The sequence below is a fragment of the Idiotropiscis lumnitzeri genome, chromosome 2 (assembly GCF_059441095.1).
Source record: "Idiotropiscis lumnitzeri isolate Australia: NSW breed Sydney's pygmy pipehorse chromosome 2, RoL_Ilum_1.0, whole genome shotgun sequence".
Lineage (NCBI taxonomy): Eukaryota > Metazoa > Chordata > Actinopteri > Syngnathiformes > Syngnathidae > Idiotropiscis > Idiotropiscis lumnitzeri.
The window spans coordinates 36,855,788-36,881,452 of NC_142392.1; the positions used below are offsets into that span (position 1 = coordinate 36,855,788).

Here is a 25,665-nt window from a genome sequence, read left to right on the forward strand (position 1 = left end):
CAAGGTGCGTTCAAGGCTTATAACTGTAGGAGATCTGATACTGTCATGACCCGCGTTGGTCATGTCAGTGTTTTTTGTCATTGTTTTTCTTCACCTCCCTGCCATGTCTTCATTCTGTTTAGTTTGTCAGCTGAGTAGGGGCGTTTCCCCTCAGCACTCCGTCCCCACCAGCCACGCACCTGTTCCCCATTAGCCGCGCACACCTGACTCCCATCTGCTCCCCGAATCAATGGACTATTTAACCACCCCGTGCCGACAGCTCAGCGTCGGTGCATTGCTCCAGCTACACCCTCTATTCGCGTTGCTCCGATTGCTCATTCATCACGTCCTCGTTCATGTTCATGCTCATTTGGAACTGGTCACTGTCCTTGCTCCCCGTCACTGTTTCAGTCTAGTCACTTTCTGTTCATCCTTCGTTATTTTTGCACCCCGCCTCGTTCTAGTTTGTCCAGTTTCCTCGTTCGCCTGCCTGTTCATTTAATAAACTCCCTCCAAGTTACCTTGCCTTGGCTTCCCTGCCTCTTTGGGTCCTGCCCGCTACCGCGACGACCCCGCAGCCTGACAGATACAATGTATACAACAACATCCGCAAAGCACCATAATAGCTGTAAATACTGCCACTGAGATTAATATAGAGCTAATTTGACCTTTCCATTTACCAAAGACATTCAACCATCCTGACCTCATTTCCGAATCTACACCTGAATGTTCTTTCATCTTTTTGTTCAAAGTTTGCAAACCTTCCAATGCCTTGGTGAGACGCCCATCCGGTGCCGTGTTGTTTGGTGTGAAACTACAACATTGATCCCGAAATGTCCCGCACACTCCTTGTTTTTCAGCCAATAACATATCTAAAGCAATCCTATTTTAAAACGTCATTCATGAAGTTTTTGACAATTGTTCATGTACCGCCTCTAAAGCTTCTGTAGTAAAATTATTCAATCTCTGAGCGTTGTAATGAACATAATTTATGCAATCCACATTTTTGTTTGGGGTCAAATGCTTTCAAACCCTGATGCAATTTGGTCTGCTAATTTGTATTTTTCCGGGACCCCTCTTGGCACGCTTATCGTAACCAATCTCTCAGGCCTCTTTTTTGTCTATCCACACCGGACATCGGGACGACTTGATTGAATTGATCCCACTTTAACTGGTCCAAATCTACAGGTGTTGCACTCACCGGCATAATTAAAGTCACCAGGGAACACCTGCCAGAGGCATTGGTCGGCAGCCTGTCATATAGAAATTTCCCACCACACCACAACCAGACGTCTGCACGGGAAAGCAGGGGTCCTGCTGGAAGAGACACATTCGTTTCACACCAATCCCACGGTATTTGTCCAATTGTCTGTCCTGTTCCATTCAATTTCAAACACGTAAAATTTTGCTTGGCCACCTCATTATCAAACCCTTGAATTCTCCAAATCAATTGTGAGATTGAATAATTTCGCACATATACCAACCTTGGGGTCTTGGTCACAAATTTTATAAAACAATATCACCTGTGCGTCTGTCAACCTATCCGAGCTGTCCTCCCGTTCCTCGTACATGACCGTCTGGTTGCAGTGGTATTGTAACATCACAATTTTTGTCTCCACTCCGTCTGTCTGAAAAACAGTCTGATAGAGTAGAAGCAAATATACTAAAAGCGTCCTGCTAAATTAAATAATTGACCTTCTGTCCCGTAAGTGTTTAAAATGCCAGCAATCGTTATACAATCCTTCCAAAAAATGCATGCAGCAAAAAATATACTATGAAAAATATAAAATGACCCCCTGTCGACCCCACCCCCTAGTGGGGTCGATCACAATCAAAGTTATATTAGACAACAAAAAGTAACAAATAAACTAGTGCCGTCCCGCGATTAAATTTCTTAACTAAATAATCGCAATAATACCATAATTAATTGTATTCGATCACCTTTTTCAATTTATTTGTGAAGCTTGTATCAGTCACTTGAATAATATAACGTAAACCCACCAAATATTATATCTATTTCAATTCCCAGACTGTTGTAAAAGCTTTCTTCGAATATAATCTAGACCGTTTCATCCTCACAGGCATTGCCCCCAGAAAAAATTCTCCAACGTATGAATTTAGTTTTGCTAATAATCACCACAATTCAGCAGTGTTGGTTCGCAATAATGTCCAAATGATATCCAGCTAATATGGCACAATATTAGAATTTGACTTCGCAACATGGGTAAATCATTCCTGAATTAAATAAAATTTAGTTCACTGAGTTCAAATATCTAACTGTGTTTAGAGATTACAAATTAAGCCTCGATCTAACGCTCCAATTTGGACTGTTTTTTGACAAATTTTTAAAGCAACCCAAATGAAATAGTAACCATTTATGCTTAAAATATCCCAAAACTATAATAACGCAGATACCAAATTAAACCTTTTTTTTTTTCTTTTTTAACGAGAAGAATAGGTGTTCTCCAAGACATAGACAGCTCCAAGACTGCTGCAGTCTTCACCTCCTATTGTCTCCCGAATGCTTCAATCCACCTACAGGCCGTGCCCACACTGATTCTGTCAACTGGGGAGGGTGTAGAGACAGTAAAAACAATACACACACACCGAATTACCTCTTCCGAGTGACCCGTCTTGTGAAATTCTGGATGTTGCCAAAACCGAAGAATTTGTAGTGGGTGTTAAAATATGATATTCTGATAGTGACGCGGAGTATTCAACAACTCTGGGGCCTAGATCTTTTGTATGATGATGTGCATCGATATTCAATGTGATTTGTGGCTCGGTGAAAGTAAACAATTCATACCATTTCCGTTGCTCAGGGACAAGGCAGGCGTACGAGGCAACGCCGGTAGACATAACAAATATATAATCCTAATGGAAGATCTACTCCTGACTAAATTTAGATGAATGCATTTTGATAAACCAAACCATGTGTGACCACATGTACAATGTAATGTCAATTGATGAATTGAATGGGTGGAGGTTGCTACACCACTCAGACCAGAGAAGGAACAGGGCATACCCACCGCGGGAGGATGAAGAACCAGGTTTCAGAGCTGCCCTCAGATGTTTCAGTTCAGCCAGTGGAATGGAGGAGAGCACCACATATGCTCCGCGGCCCCCTGTCATGGAATGGGGTACCAGCGGGTTGGTGTCAAGAGTGCGTTGGGAGTGGGTAACGGTGGCGCCTCCTGCGCTGTTGGAGCTCTTTGTGACAGGCATGGCACCGGACCAGAGGATGGAAGATTCCAGAAAGTGGCTCGGTATGGACTGCTCACCACCCAGTGACCCCGCAGCAAGAGCACACCCCACTCACAACCCCCGTCTATAACCACCCCTACCTCTGTTACCGCAATCGTTGACCAGCCTGGTACGGACAGCCAGCCTGCTGTGGCGCCACGTCACCCGAACCTTGCCTAGGAGCAGCAGAAGTGGAAGGAACAGGTGCAATGGGACCTGTTTGCGTCAACAGCTGCATTAGCTGCTCCCCTCCCTTTTTTTTTTTTTTTTTTTTTTTCTCTCTTGGCCTCCTTAACCTGCAAGTACAACAATGTTTAGTCACGCTCCTTAATCCAATCCCATATTTTCCTTTTCTGATGTCGTGCAAAATTATGTACAAAATGTGTTCTACTTGGACCGATTAGCATTTTTCATTGATGGACTATTTCGCCTGATGTCTGCCACTGGAAGGTGCACGCCCTTGTGGACGGCCAACTGGAACAGCTGTGCAATGTCGACATTATTGGATGGGTCACTGCCGGAAGTCTCACTCTATTCACGTCTCGCCCTGGCCACATAGACCAGGCCTGTCTCCTCCTCTCCCCACCTGATAGATACAGCAACATCGGCCCCAACAGGGCCAGAAATATCTGATGCACGGCACGGCCAATCTCACCTGAGGTGTCCCCATTCAGCCGGTGACCGTCATGCTGGTCTGTAGGTCTGGCCTCGGCCTCAAGTAAGGACAGTTCCTGACAAGTAAATTTTGTCCCGCATGTAACTCTGTAATCCTGTTTTGAAACAATTCTGATACTGCTTATGATCAATTACAGCATCAATAAGAGTGACTAGTAGCGAGACTGATGCCCAATCGCCAGGCTACAATGGGTTAAGCTGTCTGTTATATCCAATCAGACAAGCGTGAGCCCTTGAGTAGACACTGCTTATAATCAATTACAGTATCAAATAATATAATAGTCACAACTCATGATCAATTGCTATGACTTATTATTAACTTCAGGATCGCGGATCGTCGGCGACTTACATGGACAACAAACACTTCACTGCGTTAAACAAGCGGCACATTTTATTTAACCCACAGTATAAAGTGTACAAGCAAGCAAGCAACAATTGTATCTCAGCTCATAGATTACATGCAATACATAAATCTCATTACCGTGTGCTGGAAGGACGAAGAGCCCCGGCGTCCTCAGTAATGCGAGCAAGAAATACGATGCTGGGCGTCCGCGCGTAGAACCCTCAGCCGACTCCACTTACGTTTTGCCTCCGTCACATTCTTATAGCCAATATCGCACCCCATCCCCACCCGTTCGAGTGCGCTTTGATGGTTTGCATGGCCCTTCGCACAACCTTGGCCTTTGCCAATCCTTACTCCCTTTTCGATACTCCCTTTTTTCGTTATCGGCTGTACCTTTTCGCATGAGTGAGACATTCCTGGTGCTTAGGCCCTGTGCGAATTCCCTCCAATTATTCCCATTCTCATAACACATAGACACAGACATCTACTAACGCGTGTATATAGGTATAAAATGGTTATTATGCAGCATTTATGTGGTAAAACAACATTAATAAACCATATTTCACTTCAGTGATGCACAGGAATGACATTACAGCTCGCTCCACAGTCTATTTGAAATTTAACTTGTGTAGTGTCAATTAGCATACCAGCAAAGAGTTGTTTTTCTGGAGTATGTCTGTCTCCAATCTGGTTCACGTTCTCTTTTGTCTCAACGATGTGGGTTATCATCATAATATCTTCATATTCTTTTTTATCTTGCTCTTGAATTGCATTCACAGCTCTATCATTTTTACCATGTGCATTTTTTGTCTTACACATAGCAGCAAAATGATTATCCTTCCCACATTTTTTACACTTTTTTCCAAAAGCAGGGCACTTCTTTTTATTCCACTCATGCTTCTTGCCACAAAACTTACAGCAAACATCAATCTGCTTGCTTTTTCTTGTTTGAGTAGATGCACTTCCTCCTCTGACTGCCCTTGCAGTGTTTTGCAGTTTTCTCGTGACAACTCTGTTGCTCGACAAATCTTCATGCGTTTTTCTAATGTCAGATTGTCTTCTCTCAGCAGTCTTTCCCTCAGCGCATTGTCGTTTGTGCCACACACGATTCTATCTTTTTCCCTCAGCGCATTGTCGTTTGTGCCACACACGATTCTATCTTTTATCAATGAGTCTCTCAGCTGCTCAAAATTGCAGGTGCTGGCCAAAACTCTCAATTCAGTAACGTACTTGTCCACATTTTCGCCCGGTGTTTGATCTCTCATGAAGAATCTGTATCTCTCCACAGTCTCCTTTAACTTAGGGTTACAATGTTCGTCGAATTTTCTCATCATCTCCCTCACGGTAGTTCTTGCCGACACATCATCCATCAACAACGTGTTCAACAGTTCTCTACCTTCTTCGCCTATGAGGTAATGAAACAGCTTGCATTTCGTGGATTCCTCCGAGTCCGGCATTGTCAGGTCCACATACAATGTGAATTCATCTTTCCACGCTTTCCACGTCTTCGTCAAATTGTTTGAATCCAAAGCCAGAATCGGCGGCGGTCGCAGTCCTTCCATCGTAGCGACTGTCCGTAGTTAGCTTCCGTGCTAACAAGCTAGCGATCCTTTCAACACTCTCTTCCCGTCGCCAGTTATAACTCACGCGCTGCCACCATGTTTCACTCTGTTCTGTTTCTCATTCAGAGTGGACGATTAAAGCATTGACTTGCTTACTTCACTTTTATTAACTTCTTAACTTTTGCAGTACAGTACGTTACTTCAGTCTGTTGACATAGGGAAAACGTCACTTCCTTCTTCTCTCGTCCGTCACTGTAATCGGCCCCTAAGCAACATAACATAACTAACAATAATATTGTTACAGTAACCATTAAAAAAACGTATAGTCACCATAAAATTATTTTTTAAAAAACGTATCGTAAACATACTAAAGCTGTTGCTTTATGTTATTTACAAAGAATTTTTGTTTAAAATCCCCCTGGCTCTTCTTTTTGTCTTTTCTATATTATGTACGTATTAATAACTGTGTTTGGTTTGCTGATGTTAATAAAGTTTTTTACAAAAACCGTATGAGTAAATATTTATCATCTCATCAATATTTGCAGAACAGAGTACTGAGTTTCGAGATCCTCACAATAATAGTTCTCAAAATCATATTTCTTAGGAATTTAGCTTCGTTAAGGGATATTTTATTGACAAGCTAACATCACTATACAAAGACAAAAAAAATTTGGTGGTGGGGGGGAGCGAATCTTTTTCCTCTTGGTAGGGGTGGGCGTGAAATAATTGAGAAGCACTGCTAGTATATGCAGAAATTATATTCATACAATCTTGCAGCCCGAGTGAACCACAGCATTGTTGCAAGTTCGGTCGGAGAAATGGAAACGTCCCACTGCTGTAGCAGCAGCGGCTTCTCGGGGCATAGGCAGAAGTGACGTAAGAGCTGACTGGCCAATGTGGCGTTAATTTAGTTATTTTGCAAAAAAAAATATCGACCCAATTAAAATATTATATAAAATGTATATTAAAATAGAACAGCCAGGGGTAAAACAAACACAGAGTCAAAGAAATATATTTGAAAAATACGTGCTTAAGGCATGACGTCATTACCTAGCGCGCAGCTTCCGAAGGACCTCGACCAGATCCACCGACTCCTCCACACCGGAACAAAAACAGCCACCGCTAAATTCTTCTGATTTAGTGTGGAACTGACTGTAATTTTCTCATCGGATGTCCAGTGCTACTCTAAAGGACTACGACATAATTCATTAAGTTTTTGTGTCCCGATAACCTCATCTTCGCGCGTTGATGCTTTTCGGCGTAGTTAGCTTAGCTTGTTAGCTAGCTAGCCGCTAACAAAAGAGGCACATGACTCTACGTCAAGCAGAGATCGGAATTATTGGAATTATCATTTGAAAATGTGTCAAAGAACGACACCAAAGTACAAAGAGGAACTTTGTGGAATAAAAGAAGAGAACGAGCAACATCTTCAACTGCTGGGCGAAGTTAGGAAGCAGCTTCGTGTTGTGCCACTCGAAGCAGGTTTGTACACGTCTTACTCTCATTTGCTTTGTAAAGAACGACTTTCTATCGTTAGAAATATACATCACAACATTAAGTTGTTTGGGGAAATCGTTCAAGGTTATTGCCGTTTTATTTTTAAATATTGTCTTTTACTTGTCGGTTTGCTGAACATTTGTTTATGCCAAATGAAATCAGTGCAGAAAATAAATGTCAAAGAATAACCAATAGTGGGGGTAAACTCCATGTTTTTCCCAGTATAAAATTTGAGCTCGTTAAAACATTTTACATTTTCTGGGTTTTATATCTTGTTCAAGCAAGTCCTTACGGAAGGAATTCTGCCTGACTCTAAAAAATGTGCACACTGCGGCGAAAACATCAATGGCGGTTGATCAATTTTAGTGGATAAAACACAAAATATTAAGTTATTTTAAAAAATCAAGTACGTATTGGTCTTATTTATTTATTAACTTTGTACTGCCTCGGTCAATAAACCTCGGGTGGCCCAGCACTGTTTTATGCACGTGTGCGTAGTTTCACCCCATCCAAACATTTAAAATACATTTAATGCATCCATCCAGGGTTGCACGGATCTCATCAGTGAACAAGCGCATGCTGCAAGGAATGCATCTGCATCTTTGGCTTACTATGGTGTTAGAATAATATTAAGAGGTTATTATACATTTGCCGTGACGCAGCTTATTTTAATATGTAGTGCATAAAACATGTTGCAGTTTAATAGAGTGAACGATGCTTGAGTGTTTACAGTTTGAGTGTGGCAGGGCGGTGGCACTTCTTCAGAAGTGCCGATGAAGTAAACAACACCGTGATGAGCCCTGATAAGAAGAAGTTGGCCCCAAAGTCTGACGCAAACAGCATCGTGCTGGGTCCTGATAGAAGATGTTGACGACAAAGTCAGCTGCGACCCATGGCGGCACGCCAATGATAAACCGGACTAAACCAGCTTTTGAGAAGACGAACTGTACCACCCTTGAGTGTAATCTGATTTCTTGAAGTGTAATCTGATTTCCTGATGTTATAAAAGGGAATGTGTGAAAAGCATCGGGGAACAGAGGGGAGATAAAGTTGTCAAATAAACTTTGTTAACCTTTCTGTAGCCACTTGGGCTGCATCTCTCTCTCCTTCCAGCTATGAACCCTATATGTCAAATTGGCGAACCTGACATATGGGCTTAAAAAGGGAGACCGCCACAACCCCCTTTTCGACCAACAAGCCCAGGAACATTTAGTTCCTGGTAATAAAGTTCCTGTGGCCTAGGTGGTTTGCATCTCCCCCACAACTCAAAGTTCTTGATAATGTATGCAAATGACAATGATGACGGAACAATGGGAGGTGTTGTGTTACTTTGTTACTCATTACTGACACCCTTTGGCTGTTAAGCATCATTGCGGTTACAAAATAATTCAGTGAACTCATAATATTTTGGTGTATCTTAGTCGAATTTTAATACATATTGGATAACTTTAAAATATACAGTCATTTTTCAAATTTGTCAACATAAAAGTTAGAGTGAAAGTGTTGCTTAATTTATGTGGAGGGGTTTTGACTCTTCGAACGTTAATTTTGTTTTAAAATGTATTTAGAAACAGAAATTTTATAAAAAAGGGGAATGTTGGAACGTAATAGCGGGCTAAATGTTATTTTGGGCATAAAAACAAAAAACAAACAAACGTAAATCATGCAATAAATAGCGACTCTGATTCCAGCGCCCCTTTAATTCTTTTTGGTATCCAAAATATAATGGAAGTGAGGTAAATTTCCGCTGTTGATGTGCGGGTCTGGCTCAGCTCCCCTCCGGACAGGTCGCCAGGCAAGGTTGGCTTGGTGATGGAAAAAACTTCTGACACACACCGGTGGTTGGAAGAAGATTTTATTGATCTCAGCTGATGTCAGAAGTTCCCAAAAGAAAAAGGTGTCTCCCTCTCGCGCCTTCCCTTCTTATAGGGAAGACAAACAAAAGACATGAATATCTAATTCTCGCTTGTTGCATAGTCATTTTTATCCTGCTGCCTCTCAACTGCCCCTCAAACTGCCCCCCCCCGTGGCTGCGGGGCACAGACTCCCCGCCGGTGCGACTTCCCGGCGGCAGACCCCTCTTTTGTAAACACCCTCTTCAGGACGCAGATAACCCCTGTTCAACTTCCTGACCCCCCGTAGATAAGGCTAAAGTCCCGCGCCTCTCAGGGCTGCAATCTACGTGTCAAAAGGGGGGGTCAGGAAGCCCTGGGGGAGTTCAAAGCAACAGTTGTCATGGCCATAAAATAAGTTGTCTATGTCAGACCTTGTGAAAATACACTACAGAAGCAAAAAGTACCCACGATGAAACTATCTCTAAATGCAAAAAGAAATACTTGTAAACATCACTTGAAGGATTCCTATTCTATCAATGACATTATGTTGCGATGGCCCCCAGTGGTCTGCATCAATAAGTTAGGGTCCCACAACAGGTGTTCCATCAGACGCACACAATAGCCTGTGTGTGCTAACTTCAGCTCGCTTCCAGAAACGTCTGTGACTATGTCTGGAATGAAATTGGCATCAGCCGCAACGTGCTTCCTTTTTAAATGCTCGTTTATCACTGTTGTGCTGCTAGGAAAGGGAGGTTTACATCTTAGGACGTAATTTTGTGAAATGTCCCCATGGTCTGGTCCAAATCGGGGTCGCACGCATTGCTCCGTGTGCGGCATGCACAAGTCAATTTAGCACGGTAGGAACTATATAAAAAATAGTCGCCACATGAGGTTTGACTCGACCAAATCAAATGTATGTTTGTCTTTTTGTGTCCTACAGACGTCTGTGAAAACGATCTCCGTTCTGTGAAAGAGGAGCCAGACTTGACTCACATCAAAAAGGAGGAGGAGGAGGAGGAGATCAACAAGTCACCAGTGAACGTTCTCCCTATAAAGACTGAAGATGAAAACAAGGATGAGAGTGAGGACAAGAGAGGGGCGGAGCCTACGAGCAGCAGTTCAAGTCATCACGTGACAACAGAAGGTGATGAAGACCACTGGGGGCCATCACAAGCACAAAATGAGGACACATTATCAGATGCTCATGACGATGATGATGATACTAATGATGATGATGATGATGATGATGATGATGATGATGATGGGCAAGCCAAAGGTGAAAGGGCATGTCACACTGACTCATTCACTTCAAAGCTGTCTTTAAAAGGGCACAGAAAAACACACAGTGGTGAAAAATCTTTTTCCTGCTCAGTTTGTGGCAAAAGCTTCTCTCAAAAGTTTGATTTAACAATCCACACAAGAATTCACAGTGGAGAAAAATCTTTTTCATGCTCAGTTTGTGGCAAAAGCTTCTCTCAAAAGGCACAATTAACAAGGCACACAAGAACACACACTGGAGAAAAACCTTTTTCCTGCTCAGTTTGTGGAAAAAGCTTCTCTCAAAAGTCACATTTAACAAGTCACACAAAAACACACAGTGGAGAAAAGCCTTTTTCCTGCTCAGTTTGTGGCAAAAGCTTCTCTCAAAAGGCACAATTAACAAGGCACACAAGAACACACACTGGAGAAAAACCTTTTTCCTGCTCAGTTTGTGGCAAGAGTTTCTCTCATAAGATAAGTTTAACAAAACACACAACAACACACAGTGGTGAAAAACCTATTTCCTGCTCAGTTTGTGGAAAATGCTTCTCAAGAAAGACATATTTAACAGAACACGCAAGAACACACACTGGAGAAAAACCTTTTTCATGCTCAGTTTGTGGAAAAAGCTTCTCTCAAAAGTCACATTTAACAAGTCACACAAAAACACACAGTGGAGAAAAACCTTTTTCCTGCTCAGTTTGTGGCAAAAGCTTTTCTTCAAAGTCAAATTTAATAAAACACACAAGAACACACACTGGAGAAAAAGCTTATTCATGCTCCGTTTGTGGAAAATGCTTCTCTCAAAAGTCACATTTAACAAGGCACACAAGAACACACAGTGGAGAAAAACCTTTTTCATGCTCAGTTTGTGGAAAATGCTTCTCTCAAAAGTCACATTTCACAGAACACACAAGAAAACACAGTGGAGAAAACCCTTTTTCCTGCTCAGTTTGTGGCAAGAGTTGCTCTCGAAAGTCTGATTTAATAAATCACACAAGAACACACACTGGAGAAAACCCTTTTTCCTGCTCAGTTTGTGGCAAAAGCTTCTCTTTTAAGACAAATTTAAAAACACATACACGATTACACACTGGAGAAAAACCTTTTTCATGCTCAGTTTGTGGAAAATGCTTCTCTCAAAATTCAAGTTTAACATATCACACAAGAACGCACAGTGGAGAAAAACCTTTTTCCTGCTCAGTTTGTGGCAAAAGCTTCTCTGTAAAGTCAAGTTTACAAAGCCACTCAAGAACACACAGTGGAGACAAGCCATTCAGTTGCAGCGTTTGCGCTAAAAAATTCTTCACTAAACGTAGTGCTGAGAGACACAATTGTGCTGGTGAGAAAAGCAGCGATCCTTGAAGCTTAAAAAAAAGAAAACAAAAAACTGAAGGAACTGACTCTTAGTGGTAAGATGTAAATGTGATTTTGAATAAAATATGAAAAATGTAATTTTGCAAAGCTCTTTTATTGACATGAAGCCAATGGGATCAGAGCCAGAATTATCAATGTGTTTGTGTGATGATGATCTTTTTTTTTGTGATTTTACATCAAGATGTAAATGAAATTAATTGCCTTTGCCTGGAATAACATTTGTTAACATTATGCTTTTCAGTTTTCTTTTTAAACGTACTTAATGGAAAAGGTGTGAGAACAAACTGCTTATGAAATCGCTGCCTTCCACAGTCATCAATAAAATCACTTGTTCCACTTGCTCAACTGGCTTTCATTACACTGTGTGAAAAGGTGAAAAATAGAACAAGAAGTTGAACAATAAAAAGAACCAGAAAGAGAAACGCAAATAGTCTCAGTTTCTCTCAAAGGTTTTGGAATGTCAGGAGTTGGCAACTTGATGGCGACTGGAGTCAGCGCTGGTTTTCTCGCTGTGTTTGGCTGGCTCGTATATGTATGGTCCATTGAACAAAACTCAAACTCTTCAAATATCCCCTCACATACATTTAATATTTCGCTTTCTGAATAAATTTCTGACTGGCAAAATACACTTTCTAGGTTGAGCTCTATCAAGCGTTTGGGGCTTGTTGCTAAGCAGAATCTTACTTCGGAAAAAACGTATCATTTTGTCAAATATACTAAATATTTTTGTTCATGCTCTATTATATTTTTTATATTATTTTTATAATGAAATAGGGAAATATTAAAATTGGCAACCACATACAGACCTAATTCAATTAATAAGAAATATGGAAACATTTTATAAATATTGAGCTCATTGAGAAGAGTCCTAATCTTGAAATAAATATTGAAATGTAAAAAATACTTATGTATTTAATTAATTCAATAACCCGACCCCGGATGAGCGGCAGAAAATGGATGGAATAATTTAAATTGCATACATATTCAAATGAACAAATATGTTAAGAAATAATCAAGAGTGAAATAAAATGGTTTAAATTAATATTGATATAATTTCACATATTAAAATAATTGAATAAATATTGTAGTATTACATAAGCAAGCTTAAATATAAGTTGAAATAAATAAAAAAAAAGTCGGATATTTTTAAATGGCCTAATATAGATATGGGAAGTAAGTCTCTTTATGAAACTATGAAGGGACTGGAGCTCACAGAAGTGACCAGTCTTGGTTCTGAAGTTCCGATGTAACCAGATACTGCCCTGAGAGAAAATAGGCCTGAGCATTGTTTATGGTGGGGGCAATTCTCTCGCCAGGTCAGTGACCTTCCAGGGTATGAGAGTAATTTAAGGTGGTCACGAGTAAACTGGTCGTATCAACGGGGAGACGCATCTGCTCTCCCTCTGGGGGACTTTTGGAGGGAAATCCAGAAGACTAGCGGGATGGGAATGCATACGCAACAAGTCAAGTCAATTTTATTTGCATAGCTCTTAATCACAGACAGTCTCAAAGGGCTTTACATAACCACAATCGACATCCACTGATCTTAACCCCCAGGAGGGCAAGGAAAACTCAAAACCCCATTAGGGGAAAGTTGAGAAACCTTGAGAAGAGACCACAGATGGGGGAATCCCCCTTCCAGAATGACCAGGCTGCAATGGATGCCAACTGGGCAACATTTGACACATAAAATGATGCTATGCAATAATAGATGAGATAATATAAGAGTCAATCGAATGAAGTGCTGCAGGAAGATGACTTCAGTGGAGTGGGTCCTCATCCAGGGCCGTAATATCCATGGCAGCATATCCGAAGATGAGCCTTCGATCTTGTACCGGTCAGTTGGTGTAAATTCAGTACAGCCACTTCCAAGTGAATCGCCATCACCTAATTCGGGGAATTGGGAACAGAAAAGAAAGAACAGAAATAGCAAACAGGCCAACAAGTAGTTCAATGAAGTGCTGAAATATAAGGAAATCAGAAAAGGCGCTGCATGAAGACGACTTCGGCAGAGCAGGTCCCTTCCCGGTTCGTCAGTGCCGTAATCTTCAAAGCATGTCCCCATCACCTAATTCCCAAGCAGGGGAAGGAGGGGGCAGAAAAGAGAAGAAGCGGCAGTAAACAGGCCAACAAATAATTAAATTAGATGCTAAAGTATATAAATAAATTGATCAAATGTCGCGCTGCAGGAAGACGACATCACTGGAACAGGTGCATGCCCAGTTGGTCAATGCCTTAAACTTCCTAGTGGGTCACCGTCACCTAATCCCCCAGCCGGGGGAAAAGGGGGCAGAAAAGAAAACAAAAGAAAAAAAAGCGGCAGTAAACAGGCCAACAAATATTTCAGCTAAATGCACAAGAGTATAAATGCGTCTTTAATAGTGTTTTGAACATTTCTACTGAGGTGGCGCCTCTAATATCTGAGGGAAGTGCATTCCAAAGCATTGGTGCCCGAATAGAGAACGCTCGAGAACCTGCAGACTTCTTTTTGGCTCGCGGGATCGCTAAAAGACCAACATCTTGTGAGCGAAGGTTTCGGGACGGAATATATGGTACCGTGAGGTCAACGAGATAGGAAGGTGCTAAGCCGTGCAAAATTTTAAAAGTAAGTAGCAGAACTTTAAAATCACATCTCAAGTGGACCGGAAGCCAATGCAAAATGGCTCATATCGGGGTAATATGATCAAACTTTCTCGTCCTAGTCAAGAGTCTAGCTGTTGCATTTTGAACTACAGTGGAACCTCGGTTCTCGACCATAATCCGTTCCAGAACCCTGTTCGAAAAGCGATTTGTTTGAACACCAAATTAAATGCAATAGTTGTACGCACTACTTTTCTTTTTTGCTAGTAGCAGCTTTGTTGCTTGCTCTGACCTTCTTTGGAGGCATGATTAGGGGCTAAAACACTTTGCAGCACGTAGCACGTCCGCACGCGACAACAATTGGTCAATTGGCCGCTCAGCATCCCACCCTCGCGTGCGCACTCACGCGTCATACCGGCGTTCGAACTCCGATGTTTGTTCGAACTGCGAAGCAAGAATTTCTCTTTTTTTTTGTTCGAACGCCGATTTGTTCGACCTCAGAGTCGTTCGAGAACCAAGGTTCCACTGTAGTTATTTACCAGCTTTCGAGTGGTATTATTTTGAGAGAGCGGCTCGTCGTCGATAAAACTGACCGAGGAGGAATGCTTAAACCAATCATGTATTGCCACCTCAGTAGAAATTATATCAGTATGAGATGTAACAGCGTATGGTGTGTAGCGCTCAGATCTAGAAGAAAACCTATGTGTGTTGTCTAAGTCTAGCATAGCGCTAGTTAGCTCTAGCCTTACAGACTCCATACCCTCCCTTACAGGCTCACTATTCGCCTGCAACCCGACCTGCTCTAATATGAAAAGTCATGGAAGGCTCAAACAATAATCTATGTTTCTAGAAAGAGTGATGGCGCCTTCCCAGTTAGGGTGAAGGCCGTCCATCCTCAGCAGGTCGGGTCGGCCCCAGAAAGAAGGCCAGTTATCTATAAACTGCAGTCCCTGCTCACTACAAAAACTAGCCAGCCACTTATTTAGCGAGAATAATCTGCTAAACCTCTCATCATTTCCTCTCGCAGGCAAGGGGCCAGAGACAATTACTTGATGACGACTCATCTTTCTGACGAGATCACAAGTCCTTGATATGTTTTTCTTTGTGATCTCTGATTATTTCATCCCAGTGTCATTGGAGCCGATGTGTATCACTATATCTGAATAGCTAGCGTCGTTTGCACTGCTAGTTCCATAAGATTAGCTTCTATGTCGGGTGCTCTGGCCCCAGGAATACACGTTACTGTGGCTGGATTTTCAAGCTTAATGTTGCGGGTAATGGAGTCACCTATCACTAAAGTGCGGGAGCCAGGAGACCAAGGTGGAATGGAACTGCTATGTGTCTTAACAGGCTCACCGCGATTAGCAAACCGTTTACGGCCAATGCTAACCAGACTAGCAGGTTGGCTACAACTCGTGCTAACAGTCGTGTGAGCCACATTTCCGCTTATCACATTATTCTGTTCTAGCTGGCGGACACGTCCCTCTATCAGGGAGAGTCTTTCCATGAGAATGGTGCAAGTGTTGCATGTGGTGGTGCACAAAACCATAGTTGCGTTTACTCACCCGGTTGTATGAAAACGGAGGAACAGATGTCGCACCGAAAGTGATGTCACGGGGAGTCAAGTTTAAAAGGGCACACAGGAACACACAGTGGAGAAAATCTTTTTTCCTGCCCGGTTTGTGGAAAATGTTTCTCTCAAAAGGCACATTTAACAGAACACACAAGAACACACAATGGTGAAAACCCCTTTTCCTGCTCAGTTTGTGGCAAAAGCTTCTCTTTTAAGTCAAATGTAACACGACACACAAGACCACACAGTGGCGAAAAACCTTTTTCCTGCTCAGTTTGTGGCAGAAGCTTCTTTGATAAGTCAACTTTAACAAGCCACACAAGAATACACAGTGGAGAAAAACCTTTTTCTTGCTCAGTTTGTGGCAAAAGCTTCTCTGATAAGTCAAGTTTAACAAAACACACAACACATAGTGGAGAAAAACCTTTTCCTGCTTGGTTTGTGGTGAAAGCTTTTCTATAAAGGCAAGTTTAACAAGCCACACAAGAATACACAGTGGAGAAAACCCTTTTTCTTGCTCAGTTTGTGGCAAGAGTTTCTCTCTAAAGTCGAATTTAACAAGCCATACAAGAACACACACTGGAGAAAAACCTTTTTCCTGCTTGGTTAGTGGTAAAAGCTTTTCTCTAAAATCAAGTTTAACATACCACACAAGAATACACAGTGGAGACAAGCCATTCAGTTGCAGCGTTTGTGCTAAAACATTCTCCACTAAACATAGTGCTGAGAGACACAATTGTGTTGGTGAAAAAAGCAGCAATGCTTGAAGCTTATAAAATGACCAAAAAGAATGAAGGAACCGACTCTTTGTGGTAAGATGTAAATGTGATTTTGGATCAAATATGATATATTGAATTTTGCAAAGCTCTTTTATTGACACTAAGCCAATGTGATCAGTGCCAGAAGAACCAACGTGTCTGAGTGATGATTTTTTTTGTGTTTACATCAAACATGTAAATAAAATTAATTGCCTTTGCCTGGAACAACATTTGTTAACATTATTCTTTTCAGTTGTGTTTTTGATCGTACCTAATGGAAAAGGTGTGAGAAGAAACGGTGCTTATGAAATCGGTGCCTTCCACAATCATCAATAAAATCACTTGTTCCACTGGCCTTTTTCCTGAGCCTTTGTGTTAGTAGAGTCATTTAAAAGTCTAATATAGAAAACAGTGTCAGTGTGAAAAGGTTGGTTTCTGATTGCCAAACTTACATTTATGAATAAAAAAGTTATTATTAGCAAATAAATTATGAAAAAAGCCTCTACATCACCACACTTCTTAAAGAAACAGAAAACAACATTTTCCCACTTTAAAGAAAAGTTTTTATAAAGAAATAAACTGACAAATTTATTGAAGTCCTTCCAAAATGTCCTTGAATTTGAGCCGATCCAAAACAGGTGTTGAACTGTCTTAGCGTGGGTTCCACAAAAAGAGCAACTCTTCCGGCTTCTCTCTCCTCTTCAGTACAAAACACAGTTTTACGCTTACAATGCAAACTGTGCCACAATTGTTAACCAATCAGGAGTCGGACGCTAGGGCTGATTCTGATTGGCTGTTTACTGGCAAATCGCATTTTATAACAGTATGACGTCCGGGTAGACTCAAAAACACAGGCCGTGTCCAAATTAACAGTCCGCGACCTCAGAAGGCCAGTTTGCAGGCTGGGTCCTCTGAAGCCAAACAAGGCTCCTCCTCATGTAGCCTGAACGGACCGCATAACTCGTGGTGAATTTGGACAGGCTCAATAGCTACAAATTAATATGCTCCGTCCTTTGATGACCAATATGGCGACCAGAATACGTCACTTCCGGTGCGACGAGACTGCTTACGCAGGTGTCCAAATTCACGCAGCCTCAGAGAACTAGCCTTCAAATCTGGCCTTGTTTCCATGGAGTTTCCATGGCGACGGGCCCTGAGGGAAGGCTACTAAAATGGAACCTTCGCAGCCTTAAATGCCTCGCTCTTCTTACGCCGTTCTACACTCTTCTTCGACGAAAAAAACCAAACGAAGCTACGTACGTGTTCCACCTCATCGGAGTGCACTTTCAGATATAAGTATAAGTTATTTGTATGTAATATGAAAACATCAATCATAAGAAATATTGGGCAGCAATGGTTGGATATTTAGCTCCAGATTAAGATCACTTTATCAGTTATCGGCCAAATATAACGAAGGTCGTTCTAGTAACTCTTGTATAGAAGGTACGGATGAAACATTTGAATTGTCGTAATTCTGCATGAATGCAAAATAGCATTATTTTATTTTATCTTTCTCTTATGTTTTCGGGAGCAAGGAGATGACCGTGCGGCTGATCAAGCTGCAGGGGGAATCATATATACGACAGCCTCTTTACGGGAGGCCAAGTTCTACGCAGCCAGTGCATGGTGTAAAAAAAATATCACAAGAAAAACATTTAACGGGTTATTGTCTTGTCTATTTCCATCCATTTACTCAAGATGCGCTAATTCAATGGTTCCTAATCTTTCTTGGGTTGTGTACCCTCGGGTACCCCCCTGACTCTTATGTGTTGATTATTCACTAAATGTATGTAACAGAACTGTTCATGAATTATTATTTTCTCTACCTTAACATGATTTGTTTGGAATTGGATATGAAATAGGATATTAGAATATTTAAGTCACATATATTTCAATAGTAGGGAGCAAAACAAAGAAATAAAACTGCCTTTGTTGAAACGAACTCATGAAATAAGACTCTACAAACTGGGTTTAGAAATGCCGAGACAAGAATTGGAGAGACAGAGGTTGGCAGAGGAGAGAAGAGCAACTGAGAGGAGGGAGATGAAGGTTTTTCAGTTTAATGGAAAAAATGATTGATCAAAATAAAAATCAATGCTTGGTGTTCCCAAGACTAGAATTTATATAACATTCACTTAAAAGTAAACAAAAACCGGGGTACTTTCAAAACAGATGAACTAGTTTGTATCGCTCAACAATTTATTTCACGCGTTTACATGCATTTGTCCCAGTCACAGCTTTAGATCAGCTTCTTCAAACAAAAGTGAAAAAGCCCAGGTTTGTAAAATACCAAAACTTTTACAATAATATGAAGATGCCATCATGCGTCTGTTTTGCTTACAAACTGTTGGGAACAAACAAAATGGATAAATTAAGTACATCACAACTCACAGTAAATTCACAGAAATAACTATTCACAGTAAATAAATAAAAAGCATTCCCCAGTTCATAACAGTTGCAGGATAAACCTGAGTGTTCCAGGGCTATTTTTTTAATTCTCGCCTGAGCAGGGACTCATTTGGAGCATGGATGGAACCGTTCTTCCAGGACCCATGACATGGATGGGCACAATGAGGAGTCCTGATCTTCCTCTCCCGACTCGAAGTGGGGCATCACACCGGTTGCAGTGTCCACTACATCATCCATTACGTGGGGGTTTGCAGGGGTGGCTGGGGCAATCGATGGCTGCCATGTCACGACAAAAGATGGGATAGATTTATTAACCATTCATTACATTGTATATGAATCTATTTTTCCATCTACTGATATTTTGCCATGTTTGTGCGCCTTGGAATGATGAATGTGGCCCACACACCTTGCACCGGCCGCTTGTAAGGAGTGATGACGGGGAGTGGTCGTTGGAGGCACGGGTACCCTCCATCTGCCAAGATGAAGTGGACTGGAGTCGTGGACTGATCCAGGCCAGCCCATGTAGATGTCCAGAAAGCGACTCTGATGGTCACATACAGCTTGCATAATTATGCTGCTGAAAAGCTCGCGGTTCTTACAAGTCATGACCATCAAGGTCACTTGGAGGCTTGATTCGGACATGACAGCCATCTAAGTTGTCGGGGGCTTTTGCCGCTGGTAGGGTCATCCATGGCAAACAGGTCCTCGGTGAGGGTCCAGACAAAGCACGGCTCACCAAACCCACTGCCCGGCCGAGCCCCGGCCTGGCACCCATGGGGCTCGGCCGGGCACAGCCCGAAAAGGCGACGTGGGTCCCCCTTCCCATGGGCTCATCACTTGTGGGAGGGGTCAAAGGGGTGGGGTGCAATGTGAGTCGGGTGGCGGCAAGAGGCAGGGACCTTGGCGCTCTGATCCCTGGCTACAGAAACTAGCTCTTGGGACATGGAATGTCACCTCTCTGGCAGAGAAGGAGCCTGAGCTGGTGTGCGAGGAAGAGAAATTCCGATTAGATATAGTTGGGCTCACCTCCACACACAGCTTAGGCTCTGGTACCAGTCCTCTTGAGAGGGGTTGGACACTCTTCCACTCTGGAGTTGCCCAAGGTGAGAGTCGCCGAGCAGGTGTGGGCATACTTATTGCCCCCCGGCTTGGCGCCTGTACACTGGGGTTCACCCCGGTGGATGAGAGGGTAGCCTCCCTCCGCCTCAAGGTGGCGGGACGGGTGCTGACTGTTGTTTGCGCTTAGGCACCAAACAGCAGTTCAGAGTACCCACCCTTTTTGGAGTCTTTGGAGGGTGTGCCGGAGAGCGTTCCCCCTGGAGACTCCCTCGTTCTGCTGGGGGACTTCAATGCTCACGTGGGTAATGACAGTGAGACCTGGAAGGGCGTGATTGGGAGGAATGGCCCCCCCCAAACTGAACGCGAGCGGTGTTCTGTTACTAGACTTCTGTGCTCGTCATGGATTGTCGATAACGAACACCATGTTCAAACATAAGGGTGTTCATATGTGCACTTGGCACCAGGACACCCTAGGCCGCAGTTCGATGATCGACTTTGTAGTCGTGTCAACGGATTTGCGGCCGCATGTTTTGGACACTCGGGTGAAGAGAGGGGCGGAGATGTCAACTGATCACCACCTGGTGGTGAGTTGGCTCCAATGGTGGGGGAAGATCCGGCAGACCCAAATGTATTGTGAGGGTCCGCTGGGAACGCTTGGCAGAATCCCCTGTCAGAAAGAGTTTCAACTCCCACCTCCGGCAGAACTTTGCCCACGTACCGGGGGAGGCGGGGGACATTGAGTCTGAGTGGACCATGTTTCGTGCCTCCATTGTTGAGGCAGCCGATTGAAGCTGTGGACGTAAGGTGGTCAGTGCCTGTCGTGGCGGCAACCCCCGAACCCGCTGGTGGACACCGGCGGTACGGGATGCTGTCAGGCTGAAGAAAGAGTCCTATCGGGCCTTTCTGGCCTGTGGACTCCGGAGGCAGCTGACAGGTGCCGACTGGCCAAGCGGAATACGGCTTCGGTGGTTGCCGAAGCAAAAACTCTGGCGTGGGAGGAGTTCGGTGAGGACATGGAAAACGACTTCCAGACGGCTTCGAAGAAATTCTGGTCCACCATCCGTTGTCTCAGGAGAGGGAAGCAGTGCATCATCAACACTTTTTATAGTGGAGATGGGGTGCTGCTGACCTCGACTCGGGACGTTGTGAGTCGGTGGGGAGAATAGTTCGAAGACCTCCTCAACTCTACCGACACGCCTTCCTTTGAGGAAGCAGAGCCTGAAGACGCTGTGGTGGACTCACCTATCTCGGGGGCTGAAGTAACTGAGGTAGTTAACAAGCTCCACGGTGGCAAGGTCCCGGGGGTGGATGAGATCCGCCCGGAGGTCCTTCGGGCTCTGGATGTTGTGGGGCTGTCATGGTTGACATGCCTCTACAACATTGTGTGGACATCGGGGACACTGACTCTGGATTGGCAGACCGGGGTGGTGGTCCCCTTTTTTAAGAAGGGGGACCGGAGGGTGTGTTCCAATTATCGAGGAATCACACTCCTCAGCCTCCCTGGTAAGGTCTACTCAGGGGTACTGGAGAGGAGGGTCCGTCGGGAGGTTGAATCTCAGATCCAAGAGGAGCAGTGCGGTTTTCGTCCTGGCCGTGAAACAGTGGACCAGCTCTACACTCTCTACAGGGTCCTTGAGGGTTCATGGGAGTTTGCCCAACCAGTCTACATGTGTTTCGTGGACTTGGAGAAGGCATTCAACCGTGTCCCACGATGAGTTCTGTGGAGCTTGCTTCGGGAGTAGGGTGTACCGAGCCCCTTGATACGGGCAGTTGGGTCCCTGTACCACCGATGTCAAAGTTTGGTCCGCATTGCCGGCAGTAAGTCGGATTTGTTTCGATGAGGGGATCCGGTTTGGTGAACTCAGTATTTCATCTCTGCTTTTTGCAGATGATGTGGTACTGTTGGCTTCGTCAAGCAGTGATCGCCAACTCTCATTGGAGCCGTTCTCAGCTGAGTGTGAAGCGGTTGGGATGAAGATCAGCGCCTCCAAATCTGAGACCATGGTTCTCAGTCGGAAAAGGGTGGAATGCCCTCTACAGGTTGGGGAGGAGATCCTGCCCCAAGTGGAGGAGTTTAAGTATCTTGGGGTCTTGTTCACGAGTGAGGGGAGGATGGAGCGAGAGATCGACAGGCGGATGGGTGCAGCCTCCGCTGTGATGCGGACGGTGTATCGGTCTGTCGTGGTGAAGAGGGAGCTGAGCCAAAAGGCGAAGCTCTCGATTTACCGGTCGATCTTCGTTCCTACCCTCACCTATGGTCACGAGCTGTGGGTCGCGACCGAAAGAACAAGATCTCGGATACAAGCGGCCGAAATTAGTTTCTTCCGCAGGGTGTCTGGGCTCTCCCTTAGAGATAGTGTGAGAAGCTCGGCCATCTGGGAGGGACTCATGGTCGAGCCGCTGCTCCTCCACGTAGAGAGGAGCCAGATGAGGTGGCTCGGCATCTGTTTAGGATGCCTCCTGGACGACTCACTGGTGAGGTGTTCCAGGCATGTCCCACCAGCAGGAGGCCCAGGGGACGACCCAGGACACGCTGGAGAGACTATGTCTCCCGGCTGGCCTGGGAGCGCCTGGGCATCCCTCCGGCAGAGCTGGAAGATGAGGTTGGGGAGTGGGAAGTCTGGGCTGTCCTGCTGAAGCTGCTGCCCCCGCGACCCGACCCCAGATAAGCGGCGGATAATGGATGGATGGATCGATGGATGTTCGTTCTATTATGAAGCAAACACATGTACTACTGAAGTTATCTTTTTGGGTCTTACTGGCTATATTTTTAGTTCATCTGTAACAGTCACGTTATATACTTATTTACCTGTCAATGTTGGTTACAGTATGAAAATGCTGGTAGACGTATTTGTAACTTACTTCATTCGTTCGATAAAGGACAACTCTCCAATGGCAAAGCGTGATTCTCCTCTCAAGAACAAAATGTAAGTAAACTAAAAAATGAAATAAAATGAAGAAAAGTTTGGGTTGCATTGTTCAAAATGAAATCTTAATAAAATCTGGAGCTCGTCGCAGATTATCCATTCATTATCCAAGCCGCATATAAAGCCACCATAAATGCGTAACACCGGCGTCGAACAGCGGAGCAATGTGTGTGGGCGTAATGTAAGTGTTGCGCTAAGCGGCCTTGGCTCTGGGGCCGTCTCCACAGTAACGAATACCGATTTCAAGGCTGGATTCGAAGGCCGTACGTGACAGCGTGAATTTGGACTCCACGTGCGGTTATGCCGCGCCGAAAAAGACGTCACGCAGCCGAAAAAGTAGCTTTCCGAGGTCGCAGCCTGTTAATTTGGACACGGCCAGCGTGAATTTGGACACCACGCGCGGTGGTGTCGCGCCGAAAAAGCAGCTTTCGGAGGTCGCAGCCTGTTAATTTGGACACGGCCTCGGTTTTATGCTTACGATGCAAACTGGGCCTCAATTATCAACCAATCAGGAGTCGGACACTAGGGCTGATTCTGATTGGCTGTTTACTGTCCAATCGCATTTTACAACAGTACGACGTCCGGGAGGACTCAAAAACACAGTCGATAGAAGGGTCTTCTGCATTCTAACATGCTGCTCTTATTGCTTTTGTAATCATTCCAAACAATTTTTTGTTTTCAAATATCATTGTTTGGTTCAATAATATTGTCCCTTGAGATCTATATGCTTCTATAAACCTTTTTTGTTTGTTTGTTTTATTTATTTTAATAAGCAAATGTCACCACTCAGAGTTGTGCATGACATGTCATGATGAACAAAAATGCCCAGACACTATTTTTAACGGAACGTTTTGCTCTTCTTGATTTAGATCCTTTCGACTGTGATTACAACAATGTTTATTCAATTATTTTAACATGTTAAAAAATATACAAATATTTGTCAATACTTTTTATTTCAATCTTGAGTATTTGTCAAAATATTTGTTCATTTAAATATGTGCCCAAATATTTATTGAATTAATATATTTAAATTTGATTTAAAAAAAAATTATTTTTCAAAATTAGGACTCTTCAATTTGTTCAATATTGAGTAAATGTTTCTATTTTATTAATTTAATTTACTCTGTATGTGGTTGCGAATTTTAAATTGAAATGTTTCACTATTTTATTACGTTAGTGTTAAAAATATTTTAGCGTTTATTTAAGTACAGACGCTCCCCAACTTACGAACGAGATACGTTCCGAACGGTCGTTCGTTAGCTGAATTTGTTTGTAAGTTGCTTCAGCGCTTTATTTTGTCTTGTAATTTATGTTTAAGGCCTATATGAGTATATTGAAGGTTTATATAAATATGTTTAAGGCTTGTATAAGTAACCTGTATTGGTTTGTACTGAAAAAAAACATTTAATAAAATGGAGAGAATACCTACAGTCCTGTACTACGTATGTTAGAGAGAGAGACACACCCACACACAGGATGTACATGGACGTAATAAGATAAATCAAATGAAGTTTAACTTACTTCTGGATGATGTACCCGATGCTTAAGGAGATGATGGAGGAAGAGGAGCATTTCATATCATGAAAGGGTCTTCGTCATCGCCGCAATGGGCTTCAAAAGTTACTTCCTCCTCCGTAACTTCAATGTAGGAAGAAGATGAGGGTTGATAAGTATCTTCCTTGGAGGATTTACTCGAAACTGGCCAAAAGAAGCGCTCTAACGACGATTGCAGAGTTTTCTTCTTAGTTTTTTTCATCAGGAGCGTCTGTACTTAAATATTTCATTTCATTTCAGTCTTTAGACGCGCAGCAACAGCAGCAGCAACGAACTGCGTGATGCAGATCATCTCCTTTGTGGTGACAAATAAACGCTGACTAAAGTCACCATCAGATTGCCAACTCCTGACATTCCAAAACCTTTGAGAGAAACTGAGACGATTTGCGTTTCTCTTTCTGGTTCTTTTTATAGTTCAACTTCTAGTTCTGTTTTTCACCTTTTCACACTGCGTAATGAAAGGCCAGTTGAGCAAGTGGAACAAGTGATTTTATTGATGATTGTGGAAGGCACCGATTTCATACAGATTTCTTCTCAGACCTTTTCCATTCGGTGCGATTAAAAAGACATCTGAAAAGCATATTAAAACATGTTCCAGACAAAAGCAATGAATTTAATTTAAAATGTTTCATATAAAAAAAAAAAAAAAAAGAATCAGCATCACTCAGACACGTTGCTTCTTCTGGCACTGATCACATTGGCTTAATGTCAATAAAAAAGCTTTGCAAAATTAAATTTATCATATTTTATTCAAAATCACATTTGCATCTTACCACAAAGAGTCAGTTCCTTCAGTTTTTTGGTCTTTTTTTTAAGCTTCAAGGATCGCTGCTATTCTCGCCATCACAATCGTGTCTCTCAGCACTCTGTTTTGAGGAGAATTTTTTCGCACAAACGCTGCAACTGAATGGCTTGTCTCCACTGTGTGTTCTTGTGTGGTTTGTTAAATTTGCCTTTTGAGAGAAGCATTTTCCACAAACTGAGCAGGAAAAAGGTTTTTCTCCACTGTGTGTTCTTGTGTGTATTGTTAAATT

The 25,665-nt window shown here is 43.0% G+C and overlaps 2 protein-coding genes across 3 annotated transcripts in view; both read left to right on the top strand.

Annotated features, from left to right (window-relative positions):
* The first annotated feature begins 6,637 nt into the window (after positions 1-6,637).
* LOC148342452 (uncharacterized) lies at positions 6,638-12,111 on the top strand. Of its 2 annotated transcripts, none has more exons than XM_088288812.1 (2): positions 6,638-7,284; positions 10,075-12,111. In XM_088288812.1, exons 1-2 carry the CDS (start codon positions 7,161-7,163, stop codon positions 11,757-11,759), a joined length of 1,809 nt encoding a protein of 602 aa, XP_088144938.1. In that variant the 5' UTR covers positions 6,638-7,160; the 3' UTR covers positions 11,760-12,111. The 2 variants fall into 2 exon arrangements, with proteins under 2 accessions (XP_088144938.1, XP_088144939.1); XM_088288813.1 differs by having other exon boundaries at positions 7,171-7,284; positions 9,878-12,111.
* Positions 12,112-15,924: 3,813 nt separating this feature from the next.
* LOC148342453 (uncharacterized) overlaps positions 15,925-25,665 on the top strand; it is a 95,981-nt gene continuing 86,240 nt past the window's right edge. The window contains exons 1-2 of the mRNA XM_088288184.1: positions 15,925-15,956; positions 16,421-16,587. Of these exons, the coding sequence (XP_088144310.1) occupies positions 15,925-15,956; positions 16,421-16,587 (199 nt within the window). The remainder of the gene's footprint in view (positions 15,957-16,420; positions 16,588-25,665) is intronic.